Raw genomic sequence first — 25,817 nt, 5'->3', positions numbered from 1 at the left:
AAGACTTGCGAAATAAAAAAAAATACAATCAAATCTATTCCGAACAAAAAAAAAAAAAAAACGCAATACATGAACGGCCTTTATTTCAAGTCTGTCCAATGAAACATATTACAATGCTGGAAACGGAGGAGTGTAACGCAGTTGGGTAATAGAGGCTGCGGCTCAGTGTACAGGCAGGCCATAGACCATATGTGGAATATGAAGGACCGTCTAAAAAACATCATCATGAACTGCTAACACCTTACTTGGCTAGTGAAAAAGTACATACCATCCCACATAAGCCCTCTACTTAGCCACACTCTGTCCTTTTGGCAGGACAGCAAATAGAGATTTAACTTAAACCGTTCTGTTTTATGATATCTCTCATTCAGTTCCTCAGTCTTGGCTCCGGCACAGAAATCTGGACATACAATAAAACCTGTCAAATGTCGCTAGTTGACTAAGAAATACAACTGCAAAACTGCATTCATAATTACACTTGAAGATATGCCAGAAGAAATGTAAAAAGGGCCCTTTTAGAGCACATTACAAATCGGAAACTTCTATGTAACGTCTTATTTCTGTGTGGAGATACGATTACTGGAAGTGCATGGTTCTGATAAGACCATATTGACCTTACCCACACACAGAAAAGATGGCAATGGTGCCAGACGCTACATAGATATAGTATGGTACATGTATGTGGAACCTTTTTACCTGTGTCCAGTTTATGGGTAACTAGAAGGATCACACATTACATACTAGTAAAAATTGAGCCTCTAAAAGAGGACAATTAAAATTCCTGCTCCTCTTTTCTACTTGGAGAGTGATTAAAGCATTACAGAAAACTGTTGTCCATCACTTGACAGTTGTCAGATGACCGGAGTAGTGTGAAACCATCTGGTATAGAGAGTGTCTGATGTTACTCTTGACAGTGAAATTTGTTCCAGTGAAACCATAATAATGGCAGTGCAATAGTGTGTAATATGCATGTATAGATACATTTACATTTACACACACAAATCAGCCATAACATTTAAGCCACCTGCATAATATTGGAAAGTTTCCCCTTTTGCTGTTAAAACAGTTCTGCCTTGTTCAGGCACTGTAGAGACTTTTAGTAGAGGACAGGGAACTGCATAAGTACTCTAACCAGTCTACAATGACACAGTTTCTGTGTGATCTGATGCCTTTCCTTATAGTTTTTCTGTGGAGCTGGACCATACAGGCTAGTCTTTGCTCTCCATACACATGACCCTGTCACTGCTTCGCTGGTGGTCTTTATTTGGACCACTTTTGGTATGTGCTAACTACTGCATGCTGGGAACACCCCACAAGACCTGCTGTTTTGGAGGTATTCTCCCCCAATTATTACAGTACGGGCCTCAGATCCTCCAACAAAGCCTTCCAACAAATCAACTTCAAGAGCTGCTAACTTTCTGATCCCTTGATAGGTTAGGCTGGGTGCACACTGCTTTTTGGCTGTCCGTTCAAATCATCAGTTTTAAAAGTTTACTTTAAATGGACAGAAAAACATGGTCAGCAGCCACCTTGGCATACTTTGCGGTCCACTCGGTTTATTCATGAAAAAAATTATTTAAGGGTTATCTCTTCTTTCAGGCACTTATGTAAGTGTGCCATGTGGTGATAAGGCTATTCATTATACTCACTCATCCTATCCATTCAGTGATATATGTTGTTTATCCTCCTCAGCCTCCATCTAGGTCCTTATGTTAAATGAATGGGAATGTGAGCCCCTGTCTTAATGTTATTTTTGTTTTGCACCTTTCCCACTTGTCTACACTGCTCCTAGACCTAGATGCAAACTTTAACAAATTGTCCCAGTTTTACATAATGGCATTCATCTACAAAGATAGATGAGAGATGAAACAAGTGTCTCCTTTCCGCTATACTAACACATGAAAGGCTGCTGTTGGGGGTTACAGATGAGGTGTTAGGGTCCTATGAGACAAAGTAATTATTATCGATTAACGATAATAAGATTGTTTATCATTAACCTTACACAAAACCATAGTCATCAGGTTTGATCGTGACAACGATAGTTACAATGATCGTTTACTCCATCTGATACCAATTACACTGAACAATTTGTGAACAAATGCGGAACTACAGCGAACGATTAACGATCATTTTAGGGTCAGATCTAAATCAACGACACAAGATCGATTATTCCATTGTTGCCTGCAATTACACAGGACGATTATCGTTTAAATTCAAACGAGATAACGATTTTCCACATGATAATCGTCAGGTGTTATAGGGCCCTTACTGCTCCCTGACAACAGAAGAGAGAGAAATCATGTCTCAGAAGGGAGGGGGAGAAATGGAGACAGAGTGGATGAAACAATAAGGATTTTCAGCAGCTTCAGGGTGTGAGTATGTGCTGTAGACAAACAGACCAATTCATGTAATGGAAACCTAGCTTAGATAATGGGTGGGTGGGGATTGAACAAGCTCAAATCTTTCTTAACCTGATTTCCCCTTTAAGCCTTTGTGCTGGTCTAAATTGTAATAAATCTTGAGCAAAATGATCTGAGCAAAATATTATACGTAAAGGGCAATATTTTCCAATTTACGACATGGAGAGAAAGGAGCTGCTGCACCACACACCTATGGCTGACACTAATGCCTCTCGGCTCCATTTAAAAACCAACGCCAGAATGTTGGTATATAATATGATCAAACCATATTGCTTCATGTACCACGTGCAGGTCCCCTGGTTCACATGAGTCCCTACACTAACTCAATACTGTGTCGGTCAGCAAATGCAAACCCTGCAAAGCGAGTGCAAGCAGGGAAGGGAGGCCATAGAATGTCAGCCATAGGTGTGAGGTGCAGCCGCTCTTCTCTCTCCATGTCGTATTTTCCAATTTACACCAGAATTTCTTCATGTGATAAATAAAACAAGAGAAACCCGCTGAGGAAAGCACTCTGTGTATTATGTCATAAAAAGGAATCCTTTATTACAGGTGACCACATGACATCTCTGGTGTTCAACATCTATCCTACTGAGCAGGGACTCATAGAATGACCTTCAGAACATTTGCTGGAGCTGGAGCTGTGACACAGTCAGACATTTTGGCAACAGTGTGTAATGATGAAAAATGTAAGTGAAGGTGGGAAGTGCAGATGGAATACTTTGACACTTTTAATCTACAGTTTGTGCAATCATTTCCCATAACAGATGTGAGAGTCACACAGAGGTCAAACGCACAGCGTAAAGTTTTATAGGTGAGGCTACGGTTTAGAACTCTCCGAAAGGAAAAGGCCAGGAATGGATGAGATGCTTAGTGTGCTGCAACTATAGCAACATGCAAAAAAGAATTCAGCGTATTTTAATCTTAATTTAGATTCAACCTGTTCCATAGCGAACATCGGTCTCCTAACGTTATGTTTCCTATCTACTACAGGGCTGCAGTATCCATAGCAAAGCCCCTATCAAATAAAAGCAAGGGGTGATTTACAAGCAATGATTTGTAGACCATAGTAACATAGTAAATGTTCAATATTAACAATTTATATCGCACAAGTACAATAAATCCCTTCTTGTGGCAGTCGGCCCTTTTGTCTGATTTACAAGTAATAGTATTGTTGGCTAACAGGATAAAAATCTGTTTCCTGTAATCCCTAAAGCTGCCCATACATACAAGATAGATGTTGTCCATGTTGGCCAAGTGTTATTTGAAAATTGTACATAATCTTTTAAAATCTCTGTGATGTCTTTGATTTTCCTGGCATGTTGCTAGTGCCGTACAAAAACCTCTTGGACTACTGATTGGCCCCCTTCTGGTATGGCCAGTTTAATCTAGAAGCTGTGGTATGGGGGCTGTGTGCACAGTCTTTGCGCCAAGTTATTTTTCTGTGCTGCCACATGGATTCTGAGGAGAAACATCATGGCTTGAAGAAGTCTCCATTGTGGGCTGAGGCCAGATAAAGAAGAAAAGGAAAGAAATCCTTCTTGCTGTAAATTGAAGGGGGTGTATACTAGCAGATGCAAAGGTCGTAAATAAGACCAGATGGGCTGGTGCCAAGGCTTATACGACAGCACTGGATAGGACTATGGAGATAAAAAAAAATGTATGTCCAGAATCCTGATCCTAAGACTATCTAGCCATAGGCGTATTTCTACCCTGTTTAGCTGCTGAGTGGTCCACTTTAAGTAGAATACTATTTATTAATGTTTACAAAACCATGATTATATGTTAATGGCTTATATATGTAGTACAACTCCGGATAGGGAGAATTGTTTTATATTAAAAGATACATTGAAAGTTATATAGAGGTCTCTATATCATGTATTACCATGTTTGCGCAGTAATGCTGCAATGGTAGTTGATTGACATCCACGAAGTGAAGAAAACTGGCCTCCGTGCAATCCACTCTGTTTTCTGCTTCCTCTGTTACCTCCAAAAGGGGAGAGAAGTCATGTGACCTCTGTCTTACATTCAGTTTGTTTGCTGAACAAAGACTGAGGATGATAATGTGGAGGGGGTGGGACACGAGTGGGGCGTGAGTGGGAGGCTCTGGAAGGGGCAGAACATTGGTAGGAAGGGAGTGAAGTTATGGGACGTTCTGAGCATGCACTGCAAAGAATACTGGGAAATGTAGTCCAATAGAAGTGCACTGGAAGAGGAATAGCTAGAGATATGGAGCATGCAGAAAACTTCATCAGAGGGGCAGGTGCTAAAGTAAAACCGCATGAAAAGTGTCGGGGGAGAATATAGGTAAGAACCTTGCATTATTTGGAAGTTTTTAAGTTTCCCCTTTAAAATGTACCTGTCATTATAAAAAAAACTTTTAGAGACAGGCCAAAAGTTTTTATCGGTGTTTAGACCAGTACCGATTGTGAGAACAAGCGGGAAGACCCCCACGCTGCAGCGCAGCCGCTCCCCAGTCTTTAAGGGGGAAAAAAAGAGTCAGGCTCCATAGACCTACACAATGAGCCTGACTCATCAAGTGACATGGTGTCACAAGAGGACCAGGCTTAGCGCAGTCTTCTCCCGGCTCATTTTCACAATCAGTAAGGTTATCAAATGCACAATGCAATGCACAATTTGTTTTTTGTGGATTAAAGTGAACTTGTCATTATAAAAATTTTTTTTTGACATTTCAGAGACATGTTAAAAGTTTTGATTGGTCTGGGGAGTGTTCAGACCCATACCGATCGTGAGAACAAGCCAGGAGAAGACTGCGTTAAGCCTGCTGTCACATGATGAGTGGGGCTTAAAGTGTATGTCTATGGAGCCTGACAAAGAGCGAGGATCAGGCGGGACTGAATACTCAGTACGGGTCTGAACAGACCCAGACCAATCAAAACTTTTAATATTACTGACATGTCTAAAGTTTTTTTTTTTATAACGACAGGTACACTTTAAGCTACAAAATAAAATGTGCATTTGATACCCTTCTCTATTACTGTTTTAACCAGGATTGAGAAGAAAGATGTAAAAATGCCCTACTGCAGAAAACCTTTTATGACTTGGACCCTAGCATGAGGTTATTTGAGCAGATAGCAGTCAATGCATTTATGCAGCTAGGGAGGATTTTTGGATATACTGTACCTTATCATTACTCTGCACGTTACGACATCCTTCTATTCCAGGATGTCTGCTTCCATCTGGACATATAGCAGTAATATTTACTTTAATACCCTTCATGGGATTATCTACTTGAATCTTCATTTCTGAAAGAAGTGCCTAAAAAATATACATCAAAGTTGATGTTAGATTTTATTTACAGAAGCATTGTATCATTCCACCAGGCAATGAACATCTTGTTTGTGTGAGAATGTCACAATAGATGAACTGTTTCCTATGCATAAAGAATGCTGTAAGAATCTGTTCACTGCCTGCGTGGAAACATGTGCTCTACAAACAGCAGAGCGCCATTTAATCATGCCGAAATTTACTGTGTTCTGACAGCTAACAGAGTGCAGATACATGTCACCAAATAAAAGAGGATGCAACGTCAACTTGCTCTTACAGCACCGCGCTAGAGAGTTACTGTCACAGCAGAGGCATTCATGTATTGTAGCTTAGAAGCCAGTGATTATGAAAGTGCCATCTACCAGCTCTCCAAATCTGCTACTAATGACTACAACCCCGGGCAAAAATTATGGAATCAGCACACAAAGGATGGACAACCAGCTTTTGGTTCACAAAATAATGTCTGTTTGAGGATATATTCAATTACAGTAAAATAAAAGCAAAATACAGCCGTAATTCTGAGTAAAAATATGGCTGTATTTTCAATGTAATATTGTGCTCTATAAAAGTCTATGGGAAATCGGTCTCCATTTACTGTGTAGTGGCAAGACCTGATTGCAGCAGCTCAGCTCCTGTTCACAGAAAGTAGAGGCAACTGCTTCTGACTCCTTTCACTGTGTATGCCGACACCGAACAGCTGGTTCTTCAGGTAGCGCATCAGCTCATCTGTTTTGTTAAATGGGCTTAAACAAACTATGCACAAACTAAAAGTGCAAGTGAATATAAAAAACGTTCTAATGTATCTTATCAGAGAAAAAAGCCTCTCTACTTTTGTGCTCCCTCTCTCTCTCTCTCTCTCTATAATGGATTGTTCCTTCTACTTTTTTGTTAGCTTTCAAAATTTGCCCCATTCACTATGCATCATAAATAACAAATTACATTTTTGCCAGAGATACATTGTTTGTTTGGTTTGTTTTTTTCCTACTTTTGCACACAATCTTGACAAACACTCTTCATCGTGGATACAATCTGTTTGCATATAAAATAATGAGCGTTTGTCACGCTTGAAACATTGCGGATTGTTTGTCTATGTACAGTGGGATTATGGATTTTCCTTCGTAATGAAGTTGGAAAAATAAAGATATGGATTAAAATACTTACTTGGGGCACTGGATATTTCCTTCACTTGGATCCCAGAACCTCACCCAGAAAAAGCTCAAAGCTTAATTCACAAAGGAAAAGGGGGAGTGGGGGGCTCACATTCCTACCTAATTCCCTTCTGACTTTGAACTGAATTAAAAACTGCCAAAACGACACTATTTTATTAATAAATGCTGTGTGAGAAACCCCTATTAGGCTCACACTATTTTTGTGCCTTATTTTTAGCTGTGAAAGGTTGAAATAACCAGATCAAAAGGCTGAAATGGCTGAAAAAAATAGAATATAGTTTGAATAGAAAATAATAATGGAAACTATAAAGAATTTAAACTTGTAGCCTTGCTGCTGGATCCACTTTAGATTTTGGCAGAACAGAAGTGGCTTAAAAAAACAAAAAAAAACAAAAAAACAAAAAAAAAAACACTGTTTGAAACAACCCATACTTCAATTCAGTAATGGTGCTGGTTTATAGAACTTTACTGTGATATCTTCAATATTATTGTTTTCCCTTTTTCATTACATTACACTACACTAAGGCACTTCCTATGCCCTGGACCACTAACCTGATAAGCTTCCACCACCACATTCTTAATGTTTGATGTGGTAGCATCCAGATTCTTAGCAACTGTTCCCGGCAGCAATGGTAGAAGATCCTATAAAAATAAAATTTAAATGAAATTCACAACTAAAGGTATACAATATATTTAATAACTATAAGGGGGAATTTATCAAGGGCTTTGTGTGTATTCTTAAGGTGAAAAATTGGATTTTTTGCCAATTTGTGGTCTTAATTCTATATATGAACCAGTATTAGACAGGCGACTACTTTTTAATCTGCCTTTTTTGATTATTTACCCAAAAATTTGCATAATCCGGGACTTTTAAAAAGTCGTAAAAAACCCGTGCAGGCCTACATCTGGTAAGTACCAGGTAAATTTGTTAGCAACTTTTTTTGCATTTACTATGACAGTGCGACTTTTCCATAAATCACACACAATATATTGGAAGAAAATAATCACCAACCCACATTAGAATTGTTGCACATATTAGACTCCTCAGTAAATGTCTCCCATAGTCACTGAAAATATTTTTACCTTATACCAATTAAAGGCACTTCCCCGGACAGCAAAAACCCCATAAACATGGTTGTCTGCTAATTTGTCACCCAGCAAACCTAAGGATGGATGCTCCTGTAAAGAGATAAAATTGCATCATTTATTTGATGGTAAACTTCTGTCAGTCTAGCTTCCAACATGCCCCTAATAATTACAATGGGGATAACTCCGAAATACAGTTCTTTCTTTTGGGGGTCATTAAAGTGCCTCTGTACCCTCAATATGCCCCCCCCCCCCCCAACCGCTTGTACCTTCAGATAGCTGCTTTTAATCCAAGATCCGTCCTGGGGTCTGTTCGACAGGTGATGCAGTTATTGTCCTAAAGAAACAACTTTTAAACTTGCAGCCCTGTTTCAAATTGGCGTGGCCTAGAGTGTCTGTGCATTAAGCTTGCACCACCTCTCCATCCCTCCTGCTCACCCTCTTCACCATTAGGAATGCCCCAGGCAGGATTTCTCCTAATCATCACTGAACACTGCACACTTGCTGGATTGTTATGGATCTGTGCATCGTTCAGACAAGTGATGATTAGGAGAAATCTTGCCTGGGGCATTCCTAATGGTGAAGAGGGCAGGTAGGAGGGAATGAGAGGGACACTCTAGGCCACACCAATTTGACACAGAGCTGAAAGTTTAAAAGTTGTTTTTTAGGACAATAACTGCATCACCTGCCGAACAGACCCCAGGACAGATCTTGGATTAAAAGCAGCTATCTGATGGTATAAGCGGTTTGGGGAGGGGGGGGGGCAGATTGTGGGTACAGATTTGTTTTAAATATTTCACTAGTTGTGGTTTCACACACATCATGTCTACACTTTAGTCACTTTTCACCACCATGACTTCATAGAGAGATAACACATTCTGATCTTGAATTATTATCACTTTGCAGATACAGTGCAGATAATAACAAGAATGGAAATGGATATGAAAAATTATGTTTCTGGGTGGAATACCCCTTTGAGTAAGTAAAATAGAAACTGGTGCACACTGCCCACAGCAACCAATCACAGCTAAGATTTCAGCTCTGGAAAAAGAAAGCCGAACTGTGATTGGTTGCTGTGGGCAGTTTAAACCAGTTTCTATTAAATAATTCTGGACCGAAGTGTGGAAGGCAAATACAATGAAGTGACCCCTTCTTATTTGGTAACTGGTATGAATCCTGGGGTGCAACTATTGGGCTGCAGAGATTGCAGAGCAGTCCCAAGGGCCACATAACCAGTGCTTAAAGGGAATCTGTTATAGGCCCAGTAAACGAGCAACGATCTAGCAGATCGGCGCTCATTTACAGGTATTATCGGGCCCTGCTCGGCCCGTGTAATACCACCCTTAGGGTCCATTTACACAGAAAGATTATTTGACAGATTACCTGCCAAAGATTTGAAGCCAGAGCCAGAAACAGACTATAATCAGAGAACAGGTCATAAAGGAAAGCCTGAGATTTCTTTTCTTTTTAAATCCATTCCTGGTTTTGGCTTCAAATCTTTGGCAGATAATCTGTCAGATAATCTTTCTGTGTAAATGGACCCTTAGCTGCAATTCAGCTGTTAGGTCATGGAAACACATGGTTTCTTTCATTTATACACATTTGTGTTTGCAGAACATTTGCAGATACGTTTTATTCTCCAGTGAACAGTGTCAAAGGGGCTTTCCCAACCCAGAGATGGGAGGAGTAGTTAGGAGGTATTCCAGTAGATCAGGAGCTTGGGAAAGCCTCTCTGAAACTTTTTGCTAGAGTATAAAGGAATGTTTCTGTTTTTTGGAAGTACAGTTGGATATATGAAAGATACCAAATGAATGAATTGCATCTGACAGATTCCCATTAGAGAGGTTTTCCAAGCAAAATGTATTAATAACCCCATCCCTCAAGATAAGACATCAATATCAGTATATTGTAGGTATCGAACCCCCCCATTGATCAACTGTTTGCCAGAACCATGGCTCCAGCATACTCAGTGAAACAGAGTCAGCTCCATATATTGTTTAGTGGCCGTGCCGGGTTACAGCAGCAGAGCTCCCATTGAAGTGAATGAGAACTAAACTGCAGTACCCCAAAAGATCCACTACACAAAGTATGGAGTTGTCTACTTCCTGTTTCAGAAGAGGTCATCAAATTTGCCTGGAAACCACCCTTAACATCTGTACCATAATATAGCTGGTTGTATTATCGTCTACGTTTATTATCTTCATGTTATTAAAGTGCTGTGATATCATATGTTCACTATCTCTGAACTGTGTAGTTATGTAGTTCGGTATGGCATATCAGACACCTCTATGAATCTAGACATGTGATCCATCAAATTTATATAATATTTTAACCTCTGATGTGGTTGTAACTGACAGAAATAAAGAGAATTTAACCAACTACAGCAAAGACTATTTCCTATCTTACATTTATCAGATATCATAAATTGGAGGCAAGCAGCTTGAAATTACAGGATGTTGTGACTAAACCCACATCCCCAATAGTCCCGTGATCCAAGCCGCTTATGAAGTTTACTGCACAATTTAAGGTTAGGCTTGTATCAAAGAAAAATGCACTCAATGAAATTTCAGGACAAAACCCACAATTTATAAGCAAGTTCCTGTGTGGAGTACATAGTGTTTACAAGTCAATGTACTGAGGACTAAGTGTTCCTCGGAAACTACTTCTGTGGGGTGGTTGTCACTACATAAAACCTTTGGTTGGCAATTGGAGTGTTGGGCAGCTGTTTACTATGCTTGGCATCCAGCAGAGAAAAACTATTGGGCACCAATGCTGTCACTCAATTGCTGTGAGTCAATCTGCATCACTTAGAGCAGGGGTATCAAAGTGAAATACTAAGTAGGTCAAAACTGACAAATGGACAACCTTGATATTTAAAGGGGTTGTCCACTTTATAGTAAAATTGTTCAGTGTACAGTATTAGTAAATATACTCACTGTATATACTGACAGCAGCTCCCTGTGTACCTCATAGAGCTAAAACCAGAGGAGCATGTGACCCTGTCCCGTCCCCCCCAGTGTCCCCCATAGGCGTATACAGGCTCAGTGGTGGACACTGGGGGGCAGGGCATGGTCACATGCTCCTCCATGTCGGCCATCTTTTGGACAGACTCACCACACAGCAGGGCAGCACAGCCTGGAGGAGGGGAGTCTATTTTTAGCTCTCTGAGGTACTCAGGGAGCTGCAGTCAGTATATACAGTGAGTACACTTACTAATACTGTACACTGAGCATCTTTACCAAAAAGTGGCCAACCCCTTTAAAGAAAAAATATAAATGTGTACAGTTGAGGAGGTTTTTCCTTCTCATTAGATGTTACAACCAGATCGTGCGGCCAGGGGCTGCGGGAGATCGTGCGGCCGGGGGCTGCGGGGGATCATGCGGCCGGGGCTGGGGGATATCATGCGGCCGGGGCTGGGGGATATCGTGCGGCCGGGGGCTGCGGGGGGTGATCAGTGCTGCTGAGGGGGTGATCGGGGTAGCAGGGGGGCGGCCAGGCTATACATTACCGGGTCCCCGCTCCTGCCCCGAAGCAAGCAGGAGCGGGGACCCCGTAATGTATAATCTCCGGCGGCCGGGGGGTTAATGGGGCGGGCTGCAGACAAAATTTCTCTGCTATTGAAAGTATAGAGCCGGGATCTGCAGCGAGTCTCGCTGCAAAAACGCAGCAAGGGGACTCGCTGCAGATCCGGCAAGTGGGTTTGTACCCTAAGGGTACAAACTTACACACCGTATACGCAGCAGATACGCAGCAGATTTGATGGTGAAGATTTGATGCTGTGTTCAGTTATTTAGATCTAATCTGCTGCGTATTTTCTGCGTATCGCAGCAGTAAATACGCTGTGTATACGGTGTGTGGGTTTATACCTTAAGGGTAGCTTCACACACACCGTATCGCAGCGGATTTTCTGCTGCGGATTCGCAGCAGATTTGATCTAAATAACTGAACACAGCATCAAATCTGCTGCAGATCCTGTACGTGTGAACGCATGCTAAAAGGGTTTGTCCAGGCTTAGAAAAACATGGCCACTTTTTTCCAGAAACAGTCCCACTCTTGTCCTCAGTGAATATGTAGTTTTGCAGGTCAGTCCCATTGAAGGTAATGGAGCTGAAATGTAATACCACACACAACCTGGTTGGTGCTGTTTTTTGCAAGAAAATTAGTTTTTAGACACATGGTAAAAGATAGGTATAGGTAGGTACAAGAAGAAGCAAATTAAATGGTGTTCTTAGTAGACAATTGATACAGCAAGTATGGGCAGGTATAAGTAGGTAGAGGGCAGGAGGGTGAAGGAGAGGCATAGTCAGTGGTTACCAGCGGTGTGGAGAGAAAAGTGCTCCTAGTGTAATGCTCAATGTGGGACATTTATTAAAACGGGCATACTCGTACCCTTAACTAAAGTCATGCTCACATTCCTCCCGCTGGATTTATTAAGAGGCGCATTGGACCTCTGCCTGCTGCACAGCGGGTACAGAAATCTACACTTGCTCTGGAGCAGGTGTAGATTTCTGCCATGGTTTACGTCAAGATGTATGGGGTACTTTAGTACTACATACCCTATCTACCAACAGGCCAGTTTTAGTGCTGATTTTTTTTTCCAAGGGAGTTGGGGAGTTGGAGGGATTTATCAGTAGTAGGCTACTTGGCTTGTGCAAATATCCGCACCTTTTCCTGGCATACGCTCTGCTTGCCCAATGGGCGGGCAGGGGAACATGGCAAGGTGGGGAGGAGGTGTGGTCTCTTTCTGTGCCTGACTTATCATGATATACGCCTGTTAGCAGGCAGAAGTCATGGCAGAAATCTTCACCCTCTCTGGAGCAGGCGTAAATGTCTGCGCCTACCATGCGGCAGCCACAGCTCCGCCAGGTTTACTAAGATGCATGCACCTTTCAGAAAATCCGGCATGGGGGATGGGGATTTATGTAATATCGGTCACTGCATTTTCTCTACAGGCCAGAGTTTGACAGGGTCCTCTCCTGTTCATTGACTGAGAGCGACTGATATAACAAGCCTGTCATGATAATGTGCCTCCCGCAATATGAAACACAATATACAGCCTTCAAATGCTGGTTCTGGTATAGTACATAGTAGTTTTCCCTTTAGGCTATGGTCACACAACAATAATTTTCGTAAAATCACGGCCGTTGTACAACAGCCGTGATTATTACGAAAATATACATGCCATTGCTGCCTATGGGATCCCTAGCAGCGCTGCAAACAACTGATATGTCAGTTCTCACTATGGAGCGAATTGCTCCGGACGCTCGCTCCATAGTGTGCTGTGGGGAGTTCTGATGTGGCGCGCACGGATGTGCCCGCATCAGAATTCTGCGGCTGCAAAAAATCATCTGGCCTGTACTGCAGTACCAGCCGGGATGATCTTGTCAGAGACCAGCCATTCTGTGACCCGGACAGGTCACGGAACGGCCAGTCTCTTACTGTGGGTGCATAAAGCCCCAGGGTGCGTTCACACATACAGGATGCACAGCAGATTTGATGCTGCAGATATCAAAGTGAATGAAATAAATGAACACAGCATCAAATCTGCATAACCAAAACTACTGCTGATCCTGTATGTGTGAGCATTTGATGGATTCTTGATTTTTGCCAGAATTTGTCTATCTGGTTTAAATTGTATTGCCTCTGGTCTGGAATTGGACTCTCGGTAATTATGTGTAAGTACATTCAACAGAGGTGACACAACAAGCTGAGAATGGATGCAAAACTAAACATATAACCCAATTAATGCAGAATCCTTTGAGTATGTCAACCACACGTCCGTACAATCCCTCTTCCCGACAGCCTCTCTAATCACTTGAATCACATGTACTGGGAAAACTAGATTACAATAATGAACCCTTCTTACAGACAGATTACTGCTCTTCAACAGGTCCTTACCATATCTGAAGCTTTGGTGTAAACGTTGTCTTTGAGATGACAGCCGCCGTCATTCGGCAAAACTATCCCGGCTAATTTACTGTCAAGTGCTAAATGAGAGGTTTGATCTGTCATCAGAATAATTAAGCGTTTTGCTTCTTTCCGCCAGCCGATCTCTTTCTGAAACATTAAAGGAAATGTATTACAAAGCCATGTTCTGGTAATGTAGCAATGAGGAAACAAATAACACATAGATACTCCCTATATTTACCATTTAAATTTACAAAGTTTCAGATCATAACATTGGGATGGATGGCACACAAAGCATGTATTCTAAGGATAATAAGAAACGTCAGCTAATGAACAATACAGGAGTAAATAGTGACATCAGAAGGATTAGCTCAGCAGCTAAACACACAGAGTGACATTACAGAGTGTCTCCCCAACCTACAGTGATGGGGAAAGTTACTACTTAGGTTATTACACATGTTGTAAAATTCATCAGCTCAATAACCGTGTTCACACATGCATTTTTGGGTTCTTTAAACAGCATGTATCTTTATTAAAAATATTTTTAATATGACAACCCCCACAATGATTTCCCACTATTTGGATGCTTTAACTCCCGACAAACAGATGATTAGGAGGAAGTTGCCATTGCCTTCTGTTTCCTGAATATGTAGTCTTACATGGCGGCCACTTAAATACATGGAGTCTGTGGATGCTTACTATGCTTATAAGAGTCAACTGGACAAAATCAGCAACTACTATGGCTATTCTGGTCTCCTTTAGGCTATGTTCACACTACGTAAAAGTACGGCAGCTGTTGCCATCGGCAACAACGGCCGTACTTTGTACGGGTGAACAATGCCTATTATTCTATGGGATCCCGGCCGGAGCGTATACACATCGTATATGCTCTGGCCAGGATCCTGCATGGGGCCGCAAAAAACTGACATGTCAGTTCTTTGCGGCCCCATGCAGGACAAGGAAACCCTGTCAGTTCACACAGTGAAGCGAGCGGCTCCGGGCCGCTCGCTTCACTGCGTGCTATGGGAAGCTCTGATGCGGGCGCGCGCTGATGCACCCTCATCAGAGCTCTGCGGCCAGGAAGACCGGCCGGGTTGATCCGGGCAGAGACCAGCCATTCCGTGACCCGGCCAGGTCACGGAACGGCCGGTCTCTATACGTAGTGTGAACATAGCCTTAGAGTGTAAATCTCTCCCTGCCATCACTCTTCACTCCCTAGGTTGACGCTCTATCTCATCACAGGACTCAGACAGGTCTCAGACAGACTGAAAGTAGGGAGTGAAGCTCACTGCTACATGCTTCACTTTGATAAGGGGTCTCAGCTTTGTAACCCCGCCAATCTAAACTTTTGACATATCTGTGTGATATTTCAAAAGTTTTTTTTATAAATGACAGTAACAAGACCTAATTTTGTCAGTTGTTTAATATGGTTATCTCAAGAACACAACCCTGGCCCGGATTTCCTATTAGTATTCTCAGCTATCCATAGTGATCAGATCCCCATTGATTCCAAAAACAGGGACAAAATTATAAGTGGAATAAATTGCATGCACCGCACTTGCATTATGGGGCTACAGAATACTGCCGAGTCCATGCGTGGTTCACACTATTCATTCTCATTCTCATAATCAGTTTGTTATCCCACATCCTAAGGATAAGGGATAACAAGTTGAGATGGGAACACCCCTTTAAGGCATATGAAGAATAGAGTGAGGTCCCCCCACTCAGGCTACCTTCAATAGCAATAATGTAAAGTAGTTCTGTATGGGTTTCTCCCTTTCATGCATGTCCTTGTATTACAGGGATAGTCATTCCTAGGAATGGCTGTCATGTAAAACAACATATCTCCTGCAGAGGAAACAGCCGACTGGTTCTGGCTTCCCCAAGGGACACACTGGGATTAAGGTGTCAGGGTCTCAGTTCCTGCTTGAAGTTGGTTACATATTCATAGATATTACATAAATAACATTTCTACATACTCACATGGCAAACTGCTGCCTGCAGCATTGCATCAAACGCACCTTCTGGGTTATCTATATTCCCGGAAATTTTCTGCTTACTAACAATTTGCTTGAACTGTGTTATATTGCTTGTTAAGGAGAGAACGTGAATGAATCCGTGAGGCGGCATGCAGTTCTTGTTATAGACACTGTAAGGAAATAAAGGTCACACTATTACCACACAAGGCCACACTCCAAGGCCGCACAAAACTCACAATGATCCACCACAATGGGGACAAGATACTGACCCACCAACAAGCACATTTTTTGAAATGTTATAACCCAGGTTTGTTGTTGAATTCCCAGAATACTCCTTATAGTTACATGTTAAAAATTCACCTGATTCTTACTTCTTGAAAAAACAAGTGAATCTATGCAGGATCAGAGTAAAGCCTGACACAAATGAGTATAAAACTTGGCTTCCAACGTTGGCATTGGGTATAACCATTTCCCACTCACCTGCACTGATTCTTTAATCTGTCCGGATGAATGCTAATATACGGTGATACGGGCTTATCCACAAAGGATCCAAACCCAAACCTTATGTCGCGAGAGAAGTCTGCCATTTTCTGAGAAAGGTCAGATCCAATGGAATTAAGTTTTTCTATACTTTCAAACATAGATGCGGAGACATCAACCAAATAATAAAGATCCAGTGGATACTTCTCCAGACGTTGTAGTCGAAGCAAAAAGTTCACAGAAGCTCCTGGTCAACGGAAGAAAAAAAACAAAAAATAATAGTACAGCAGATCCTAGACCCTTTTAACCTGCTGAAAGGTTCCCTTTAAGAAGCCTCTGTCTATATTACCATCCTGGCTTTCAAAAACACTTGGATCATCTTTCCTTCAAACTTTTTTTGGTGCCATTTCTCTGCTACTCTTTGTAAAAACATATGATTAAAAGTTAATTAAAAATTAAAAGTTTACTCTGCTTGGAGGAGATGACTTCATTGGATGCAGGGTTTTAAGATGACTAAACCAATGCCCACCATAGGCACTCCACATCCAAAGGAAGAAGAAGCTCTGCCAGCTTGTGGGGAAAAAACCCTAGTGCTGGTGTTTAAGGGAAAAATAAATAAATAAATAAATATATATATATATATATATATATATATATATATATATATATACCTTAAATAATGTTTATCATTAATGGCACATGGTGATACCCCCGTCCACTACCCTATTAGAGTCTATTGGCAGGTTAGATCCTTTAAGCCGTCAAGTTAATTTATACAGACTGGAGAATAAGAATAAGTTGCAGTTACTATACAGCAGAATTGTGATTTAAGAGGCCATCCATGTCCGAAAGCCCCTATGAAAACTGTGTTATGTTTGACAATCGGCTGCTCATCGGGGCTTCCCAGCAGGGAAAACCCCTGTGAAACCAGACCACATTCAATAACAAGGGACAGTCTGAGGGCGGACAATACAAGAGATTAAAAAACACAAAGGAGTAAATGTTACGTTTAGCTAAGTCTGTGTAGGTGTTATGCCTGGTTCTGCTGCTTCGGCATATAAATCTGTGGGATACATAGAAATCCCATATGAGCTGTGGTCTGGGATGGGAGTTCCTTACTTTTTACACTCACGTCTTGTACAAGTTATAAATAGAAGCGTAAAAAGCAATAGCATGCACACAGAAGAATCAGGTCTAGCGTTTTTTATCCCTGAAGTCAGGGAAAGAACTGAAAAGTTGCAAAACAAAAAGTGCAGTTTGCTTTCTTTGTACAGTGGCACAATAATTTATCCACGTTAAGGAAAGAAGTTCAGCTTATAGTAATGTTTATTGAACGGCCTCTACGTGATCAAAGGAAAATATAGATGCCAATATTTCTAAGAAGTAGAAAGATTCCACTGCCTTCTCACATCTGTATGTATGGTACTAGTGGATAGTGGCTCCAGATGTATAGATGTTCATCAGGAAATTTTGGACGATTCTGGCCAGCCATCGTTGTAGAATCATTAAGGTATAGTTCATTGTGCAGGAGTTTGTTTGATCTTTCTACCTTTTACATAGACTGTAATATAACATTGGGTAATTACAATTATACCTGGAGAAGATGGAAGGGGATATAGTGGAAATGTATTTCTGTGACTGGTAATAATAAAGATAGCTATCATTATTCCGATAAGGCCATCTTGGGTCAAGTTCCTTCAATCCCTGTTTTGAAAGTTCTGGTTATAGAGGTAAATACTACCTAGGGCGCTCCGGCCCCCTTGTGTCCCCACCAAACAAACCACTGTTCTTGGTTTCACTCGAATTCTCTTTATGCACTTTAAGGCTATGTTCACACTACGTAAGTTTCCGGCCGTAGCGCGCTCCATGAATAAGCGGCCGGAGATTTACATCGTTTGCGTACAATGGAAAGTATACGATCTACGGCCGCACAGTTCACACTACGTACGAACTTACACCCGGATCGTATGTGGCGCCGTAAAAAATGAACCAGACCATTGTTTCGGGATGGAAATGCTGTAACTTACGCCCGTAGCATAACATGCGGTCCCGTACGTAGTGGTGATTTCTTCATTTTTGCAGCTTTTTGTGCCGATCCAAAAGGTTCTGTGGGGTGTCCGGGGCTAGGCGAAGATATCCAAGTAAAAGACCGCTGTCAGATCGCTACGTACGCTGCTCGGGAAGCGTACGTAGCTTACGGGCGTAAGTTCGCGGTCCGCACGTAGCCGGCCGCAACTTGCGTAAATTCTGGCCGGAGTTTTACACGTATATGTCCGGCTGTGAAAAATATGCGGCCGGACATATACGTAGTGTGAACATAGCCTAAAGCAACATCTCAATATTAAGGGGTCATCTGGCGGCCGTGACATAAGCCTGTAAATGATCCAGCCACATGCTCAATGTTCACTGCAGAGAAATAACCTGTCCTAAAAACATCTCTCCTGGTGTAAACATTGGGAGGCCATAAATTGGGCACTCTGATCTCCTCCCACACTTTAAAGATATATAGACCGTATGTAAATAATGGCAATTTCCAAAAGTGCTCCCAAATGATTTGATGGATTAGGAAATAAATATATTTTTTGCACCAATTTTTTGCATCCCCCCCAAAAAAAATAAAATAAAAAATAAAAAATTACACCTAAGTAACAGAATGATGTGGAGCAAACCTGTAAGTGATTACTCTATTTAAGTGTAGCTTTACAGCTTTACCTCTGTCAGTGTTTGCACCCAGAGGGCTGTCAATCATCCTATGTTGGTGGACGTAAGCAAGACTGTGCCTTTAGGGGGACCTGTTAGGATTTACTTTGTTTACTATGTTTTCTCAGATATAATGCGCCAAATTATATACGGCTATATATTACGGAGCTCAGCTTCTCTTTTATCAGGGCAGCATAAATCACTCGATCTGAGGCTTGCATTAAGACCCTGCCTAAAGTTATAAACAGCTTCTCTAGTAAACTCAGCTACATTTTAAAATATGCACATCTGTCTGGTTAAGTAAAAAACAAACAATCAAATAACTGAACATAAAATCACACTGTGTAAATGAGGCCAAAAAGATGTCCCAAAAATGTCTTTTAGGTCCCACAGTCATTAGTCAATGTGAATGTAATAGACGGCTGTCATCAGACCAAAGTCTATAAGAGCTAAATTGTGACATAAAGGCGAAGCTGGATTACTAGACACACTGAATGGGCCTGTCAAACAACGTAGCGCTGCATGCTACACTATATAGTCCAGCCTTTGTAACTGAATCTATGAAGGAGGCCCAGCCAACCAAAGGGATGTGAACGCTGCCTTTACTGCAGCACTTGGGTGTAAGCACTAGGATGTTTTCAGGAATCCTGCCCTCTATAATTTGGGTGACCGCAAGTGCAAGTAGTACGAAACCATCTGCCTACTGATTCTATGGGAAACAACTCTCCCCGTATCACATGTACTAGGAGAGATTGCTATAGTCATGTCATTGGTGGGGAAAGGTACTGTAACACAAAGCCTAGAGAGAAAGCAGCTCTGGGCTGCAGTGTATGAGTAGGATTTTCTCTAATCACTAACATATGGCATCTGCCCCCCTTACTATCCCAGTAAAATGATTCCTCCACAAAGAAGAAACTTACTGCAGAGACATTACTTATCAGCCAATCAGATTTCAGCATTTACACGGCAGCAGAGAGGAGGGTGATACGGTTCTTGTACATGTCCTAAAAACCTGGAAGGAATGAAAACCAGGATGTAGAATTCTCAGCATTCCCGGCGCTATATGGTGAGTTTCCCATGCTGCAGGAAGCTGTGGTTTCTGATTCACATTACTGGTGCGTCCTCATTGCTGCTGCTTAGTAAGAAGCTCGGCTGAGGCCTGAATAATCAGATGACGTGTTGCCTGCATTAGCACCTCTCTCTCTCTCTCTTTCTTCTAGGATTCAACCTCAACCAGCTGGCAGCATTTCATATAGAGTTCAGAGAAACATACAAGCGCAGGGAGCTCACAGCACATCCTTTGTCACATGCCAATAGCAGAGCAATGCTACCGGGATATCAGTCCTCATACAAAAGCATCAGGAGAAAGGGAAACAGGAGAAAAGCCAAAATGTCAGTTCTTATATTTAAAGGGGTTGTTCACAAAAAAAATAATTCTTTCAAATTAACTGGAGACAGAAAGTGGCAGAGATTTGTAATTTACCTCTATTAAAAAAATCTCAATTCTTCCAGTACTTTTTAGCTGCTGTATGTCCTGCATGAAGTGGCATTTTTTCCAGTTAGAAGAGCAATAGAGGTTTTCTATGGGGATTTTCTATTGCTCTGGACCGTTCCTGACATGGACAGAGGTGGCAGCAGAAAGCAATGTGTCAGACTGGAAAGAATAGGCTACTTCCTGCAGGGCATACAGCAGCTGATAAGTACTGGAAGACCTGAGATTTTTAACAGAAGTAAATTACAAATCTCTGGCACTTTCTGGGACCAGTTTATGTGAAAGCATTTTTTTCTTTGGTGAATTACCCCTTTATATATTGCATCAACATTTGTACTATTGGGATGTATCCCCTCACTACAGGATTATCTGCAGCACACAAATCTACACACCAAACATGTACATTTGGCTAGGGTTCACGCACATGGCAGAGCTGTGTGTTAGAGGCTGTAGCATGGCCCTGTGGATGCCTTCTGTGGTCTGTAGGGCATCAAAGCTCTCAAAATCCCTGAGCGACTGCCTACCTTCCCTTCCTCTGGTTGCAGTTTAGTAGATTGGTGGAGCAGGAGTTGCCCTGCTCCACCATTCACGGTGGATAGGCTGCAAGCACTTCAGTCCTTCTGACTATGAGCCCTGGGAAGCAATGATATGATGTCTTTAAACCCGTCTGAAGATCTCATCCCTGCAGCTCACAGGATGCTGATCTGTAGAGAGTGCAGGGAGCTTTTTGGGACCAGGACTAGACAAGTATTAGTTTTAAAAAAATTTTTATTGAATAGAGGTACAGAGGGCAATTTTTACCAAATGGGGGAACAGTAGGGCTGGGCGATATTGGCCTAAATCAATATCGCGGTTTATCGCACATGTAGCCGCGGTAACGATAATTGAACGATCATTATGACACACCCCTTTTTTGCAAACCACACCCACTTGCCGTGCCAAACTGGCGATATTTTGATTCAAAAAAGTAAAATAGAACTCACTGAGCAGCAACCCATGGTTAGTCTATTATCATTATTATTATTTGTCATTATTAGGGGGTCTCAGCAGAGACCTGGACATGTGTATATACAGGTATACAGCCTCTACAGGGTATACACAGGTCACAGAGGGATAGGTGTGTATGACTATATGGGGGGGATGGATTGGGGTGTATTACTATACAGGAGGTTGGGATCGGGTTACAGGACTATACAGGCAGCGCATAGGGATAGGGGGCGGATAGGGGTGTATGACTAAACAGGGAGGGCGGATAGGGGTGTATGACTATACAGGGGGGGGCGGATAGGGGTGTGTGACTATACAGGGTGGGGCGGATAGGGGTGGGTGACTATACAGGGTGGGGCGGATAGGGGTGGGTGACTATACAGGGAGGGTGGATAGGGGTGTGTGACTATACAGGGAGCGTGGATAGGGGTGTGTGACTATACAGGGAGCGTGGATAGGGGTGTGTGACTATACGGGGGGGGGGGGGGGACAGGGGTGTATGACTATACAGGGGGGGGGGGCAGATAGGGGCATATGACTATACATAGGGGGGCGGATAGGGGCGTATGACTATACGGGGGGAGGACAGGGGTGTATGATTATAAGAGGGGGGCGGACTGGGGCAGCTGGGGGTGACTGAAGGGGGTCTGGGGCAGACTGGGTGTGACACGGGGACTGGGGGTGACACGGGGGGACTGGGGCAGCTGGGGGGGACACTGGGGGACTGGGGCAGCTGGGGGGACACGGGGGACTGGGGCAGACACAGGGGGACTGGGGCAGCTGGGGGACACACAGGGGGACTGGGGCAGACACCAGGGGACTGGGGAAGCTGGGGGGGGGACACAGGGGGAATGGGGCGACTGGGGAAGACACAGGGGGACTGGGGGAGACACAGGGGGACTGGGGCAGCTGGGGGACACACAGGGGGACTGGGGCAGACACCAGGGGACTGGGGAAGCTGGGGGGGGGGGGACACAGGGGGCATGGGGCGACTGGGGAAGACACAGGGGGACTGGGGGAGACACAGGGGGACTGGAGCAAACACCAGGGGACTGGGGCAGCTGGGGGGGGGCACAGGGGGACTGGGGGAGACACAGGGGGACTGGGGGGGACTGGAGCAGACACCAGGGGGACTGGGGCAGCGGGGCAGCTGGGGGGAGACAGGGGGGACATGGGGGGACAGGGGCAGACACGGGGGGACTGGGGCAGACACAGGGGGGACACGGGGGGACTGGAGCAGCTGGGGGGGGGGGACACAGGGGGACTTTGCCCTCTTATTCAGGCACACAGGTTCCCCTCCTGGCCACACATGCAGGTCCCGGTCTCTGGAGGAGGCTGCAGAGACTGTAATGGTGATAGCGTTGCTGCCATTACTGGAGCTGTAGAGCGGGATCGGGGGATGCAGATCCCGCTGTTCAGCTCCAGGACCCGCAGGACGCTATCACCATTACAGTCTCTGCAGCCTCCTCCAGAGACCGGGACCTGCATGTGTGGCCGGGGCGATGGGACGCGATATGTACAGCTGGTCAGCCGCGGCTGTTAGGCGGAATGCCCGACCGACCTGCACCTCACTTCCCGGCACAAGTCCCGTCCGAGCGGGGCGGGGAGGGCAATGCTGTGTGTGCAGGGACGCCGGACGGGACCAGACTTGACGGGTGGGCGCATGAACGGACAGGTGCGCGGGACGGGGCCTGGACGGGTGGGGAGGGAAGTGGTGAGGGCGCTCGGATGGGCGGGGGGCGCTTGGCTGCGGGGGGCGGGCGGCTTTGTCACCTGGACCCTGCTGCTCCTCCACCTCCCGCTCTGATACCGGCGTCCCTGCACAAGTTATTGTGCTGTGTGTGCAGTGACGCCGGCATGTCCGAGCTGGAGGAGCAGCAGAAAAATACAAAAATACCGCAAATACCGTCCTGGCTAAGTTGAGGTCGGTTAACCGACGCCAGTGACGGTATCGGTATTTTTGCGGTATACCGCCCAGCCCTAGGGAACAGGGTGTCTTATTACTAAATAGGGGGAACTGGGTGCCTTATAACATAATAGAAGCAAAGGGAGGGGTGAGCATTATTACTGAATGGGGGCACAGGGGGCTGCCCGGAGTGACAGGTTTCCTTTAAAGGGAAGCTAGAACGATCTAACCTGCAAATATGTCCCTACAACGTAAGGGCCACTGAGAATGAAGGTGAGTTTTTTTTACCTTCATCCTTGGTGCAGTTTTTGGAATATAAGCTATTTATTTCATATGTTAATAAGAGATTTTGGTGCATTGGGGGTGGGGCTAGCGCAATCAGTGCACCGATCCACCATTCCTAACTTATCTTAGTAGAACAGTAGAGAGCAGTGCTGAGGTGTTTTGGTGCACTGAGGTAGTTTCTCTTTGAAGGAAAAGTCCGGTGATAATATTTATTTAAAGTCACTGTCATATTTTTTTTTTTTGCAGAAATCAATAGTCCAGGCGATTTTAAGAAACTTTGTAATTGGGTTTATTAGCCAAATCTGCCATTATCTGCATGTAAAAAGCCTTTTCCCAGGTCCCCCCCTCCTTCCTCTTTTTCATCCACTCTGAAAAATCTGAAAATTGTGACTTGTTGCAGGAGACGTACCCTGTCTGTTCTAGGGAGAGGGGAGGGGGGAGGAGGAAGGAGGGAGTTAGCCGGCAGCAGAAAGCAGATAACAGAGGATTACAGGCACCGAGCTGGGTGACAGCTGTAATCCGAGCTCAGACAGGTCACTGGTGACTGTCCAAGAAGATAACGGGTGAGATGTTTGTAGATTAACTCTTTGTTGTCCTGTTTTGGTCTTTTGTTTAGCTCTCTCCATAGGAGAACAATGAAGACAGGGGGGAGAGCTTCAAACAGCTTTTTCATAATAAAAATGCATTTTTCGGATAATAAACCCAATTACAAAGTTTCTTAAAATCGCCTGGACTATTGATTTCTGCAAAAAAAAAATTCACGACAGTGACACTTTAAGTACTGTATTGCCCCCCAAAAGTTATACAAATTACTCATATACACTTATTACAGAAAATGCTTATAAAGTGAAATGGTGATGTCACGACCCGACTCCCAGAGCTGTACGGCCTTTGGCTGCTGTAGAGGATGATGGCAGGGACACTGAGCATCCTCTGCCATCATCCTCTCCAGCAGCCACAGCCCGCACAGCTCTGGGAGTCGGGTCGTGACATCACCATTTTATTCAGGAAGTGAAGCCTTGATGCAGTAGTAAGTGCAGGGAGAAAAGCACTTTATAGGCATTTCCTGTAATAAGTATACATTACTAATTTGTATAACTTTTGGAGGGCAATACAGTACTTAAAAAATTATTATCATCGGACTTCTCCTTTAAAGAAAAACTACCTCAGTGCACCAAAACACCTCGGCACTGTTATCCAGGAAGTGACATCACCATGTTATCCAGGAAGTAACATCACCATGTTATCCAGGAAGTGACATCATCATGTTATCCAGGAAGTGAAGCCTTGATGCAGTAGTAAGTGCAGGGAAAAAGCACTTTATGTGTATTTCCCATAGTAAGTGTATATTGGTGACTAGTATAACTTTTGGGGGGCAATACAATTTTTTTATAAAATTTTAAGTCGACTTCTTCTTTAAATGTATGGTATGCAGCTGAGCTGGGATGAAACAAATGACAATACAGGAATACTGAGAGTAAGTTATCTCTACACACAAAAAAATGGGGTCCTTCAGATGACAGTACTACAATCACAATAATTCCTCGGCTTACTTTTGCTTTACTTCTTTTCTATTGCTTTTGATTACTAGTATGGCACAGCATGATGTGCTTCACTGTCCAATAAAAAACACAGAATCCAGGCAGACCCAGTAAAGGGATAGATCATAATGGATCCATCTTAAATACTGTAAACACTAAAGCAATGACTCCAATGTCATCTGTGGTTACAACACTTTATATTATAAGACATTGCTGGCATTGCTGCTGTAGAACAACATGGCTAAGAATGCCCACAACATCACTATACAGAGCTTTGATAGTACTGGATGAGTCAGCTAAGGTTTTTATAGCTTTAAGAAGCAACATCTAAAGAATTTTTTTTACATAGGCGAGCCTAAAGCATAGCTAAAATAATTGAATTAACTTGGTATTTGTAGAGATCTGTTTTCTACATTAAGGTTTGCACATAGTGGAATTCTGAACTGGGCATCCGATGGAGGATGAAGGAGGACTGTTTTTACTGGCAAGAAAAATGAAGTTATTTTAACATAATTGTTGAATTGCATCACTGAACACCTGGCGTCTTGCTTTCATTATGCATACAGTAGTCTCGTTTCAA

At 43.3% G+C, this 25,817-nt stretch overlaps 1 protein-coding gene across 2 annotated transcripts in view; it reads right to left on the bottom strand.

Annotated features, from left to right (window-relative positions):
- The window catches only part of ITGB8 (integrin subunit beta 8), a 103,545-nt gene that overhangs the window by 26,432 nt on the left and 51,296 nt on the right, over window positions 1-25,817 (bottom strand). For both annotated transcript variants that reach the window (XR_011361739.1, XM_069958809.1), the window contains exons 4-9: window positions 16,327-16,573; window positions 15,851-16,016; window positions 13,859-14,017; window positions 7,958-8,053; window positions 7,427-7,516; window positions 5,562-5,696 (exon numbers count right to left, since the gene is read on the bottom strand). Coding sequence is in view for 1 of the 2 variants with exons in the window: in XM_069958809.1 (XP_069814910.1) it covers window positions 5,562-5,696; window positions 7,427-7,516; window positions 7,958-8,053; window positions 13,859-14,017; window positions 15,851-16,016; window positions 16,327-16,573 (893 nt within the window). In the remaining variant the exon portion in view is untranslated. The remainder of the gene's footprint in view (window positions 1-5,561; window positions 5,697-7,426; window positions 7,517-7,957; window positions 8,054-13,858; window positions 14,018-15,850; window positions 16,017-16,326; window positions 16,574-25,817) is intronic.

The sequence above is a fragment of the Dendropsophus ebraccatus genome, chromosome 2 (genome assembly GCF_027789765.1).
Source record: "Dendropsophus ebraccatus isolate aDenEbr1 chromosome 2, aDenEbr1.pat, whole genome shotgun sequence".
Classification (NCBI taxonomy): domain Eukaryota; kingdom Metazoa; phylum Chordata; class Amphibia; order Anura; family Hylidae; genus Dendropsophus; species Dendropsophus ebraccatus.
This window is presented reverse-complemented; position numbering and strand designations above follow the sequence as displayed.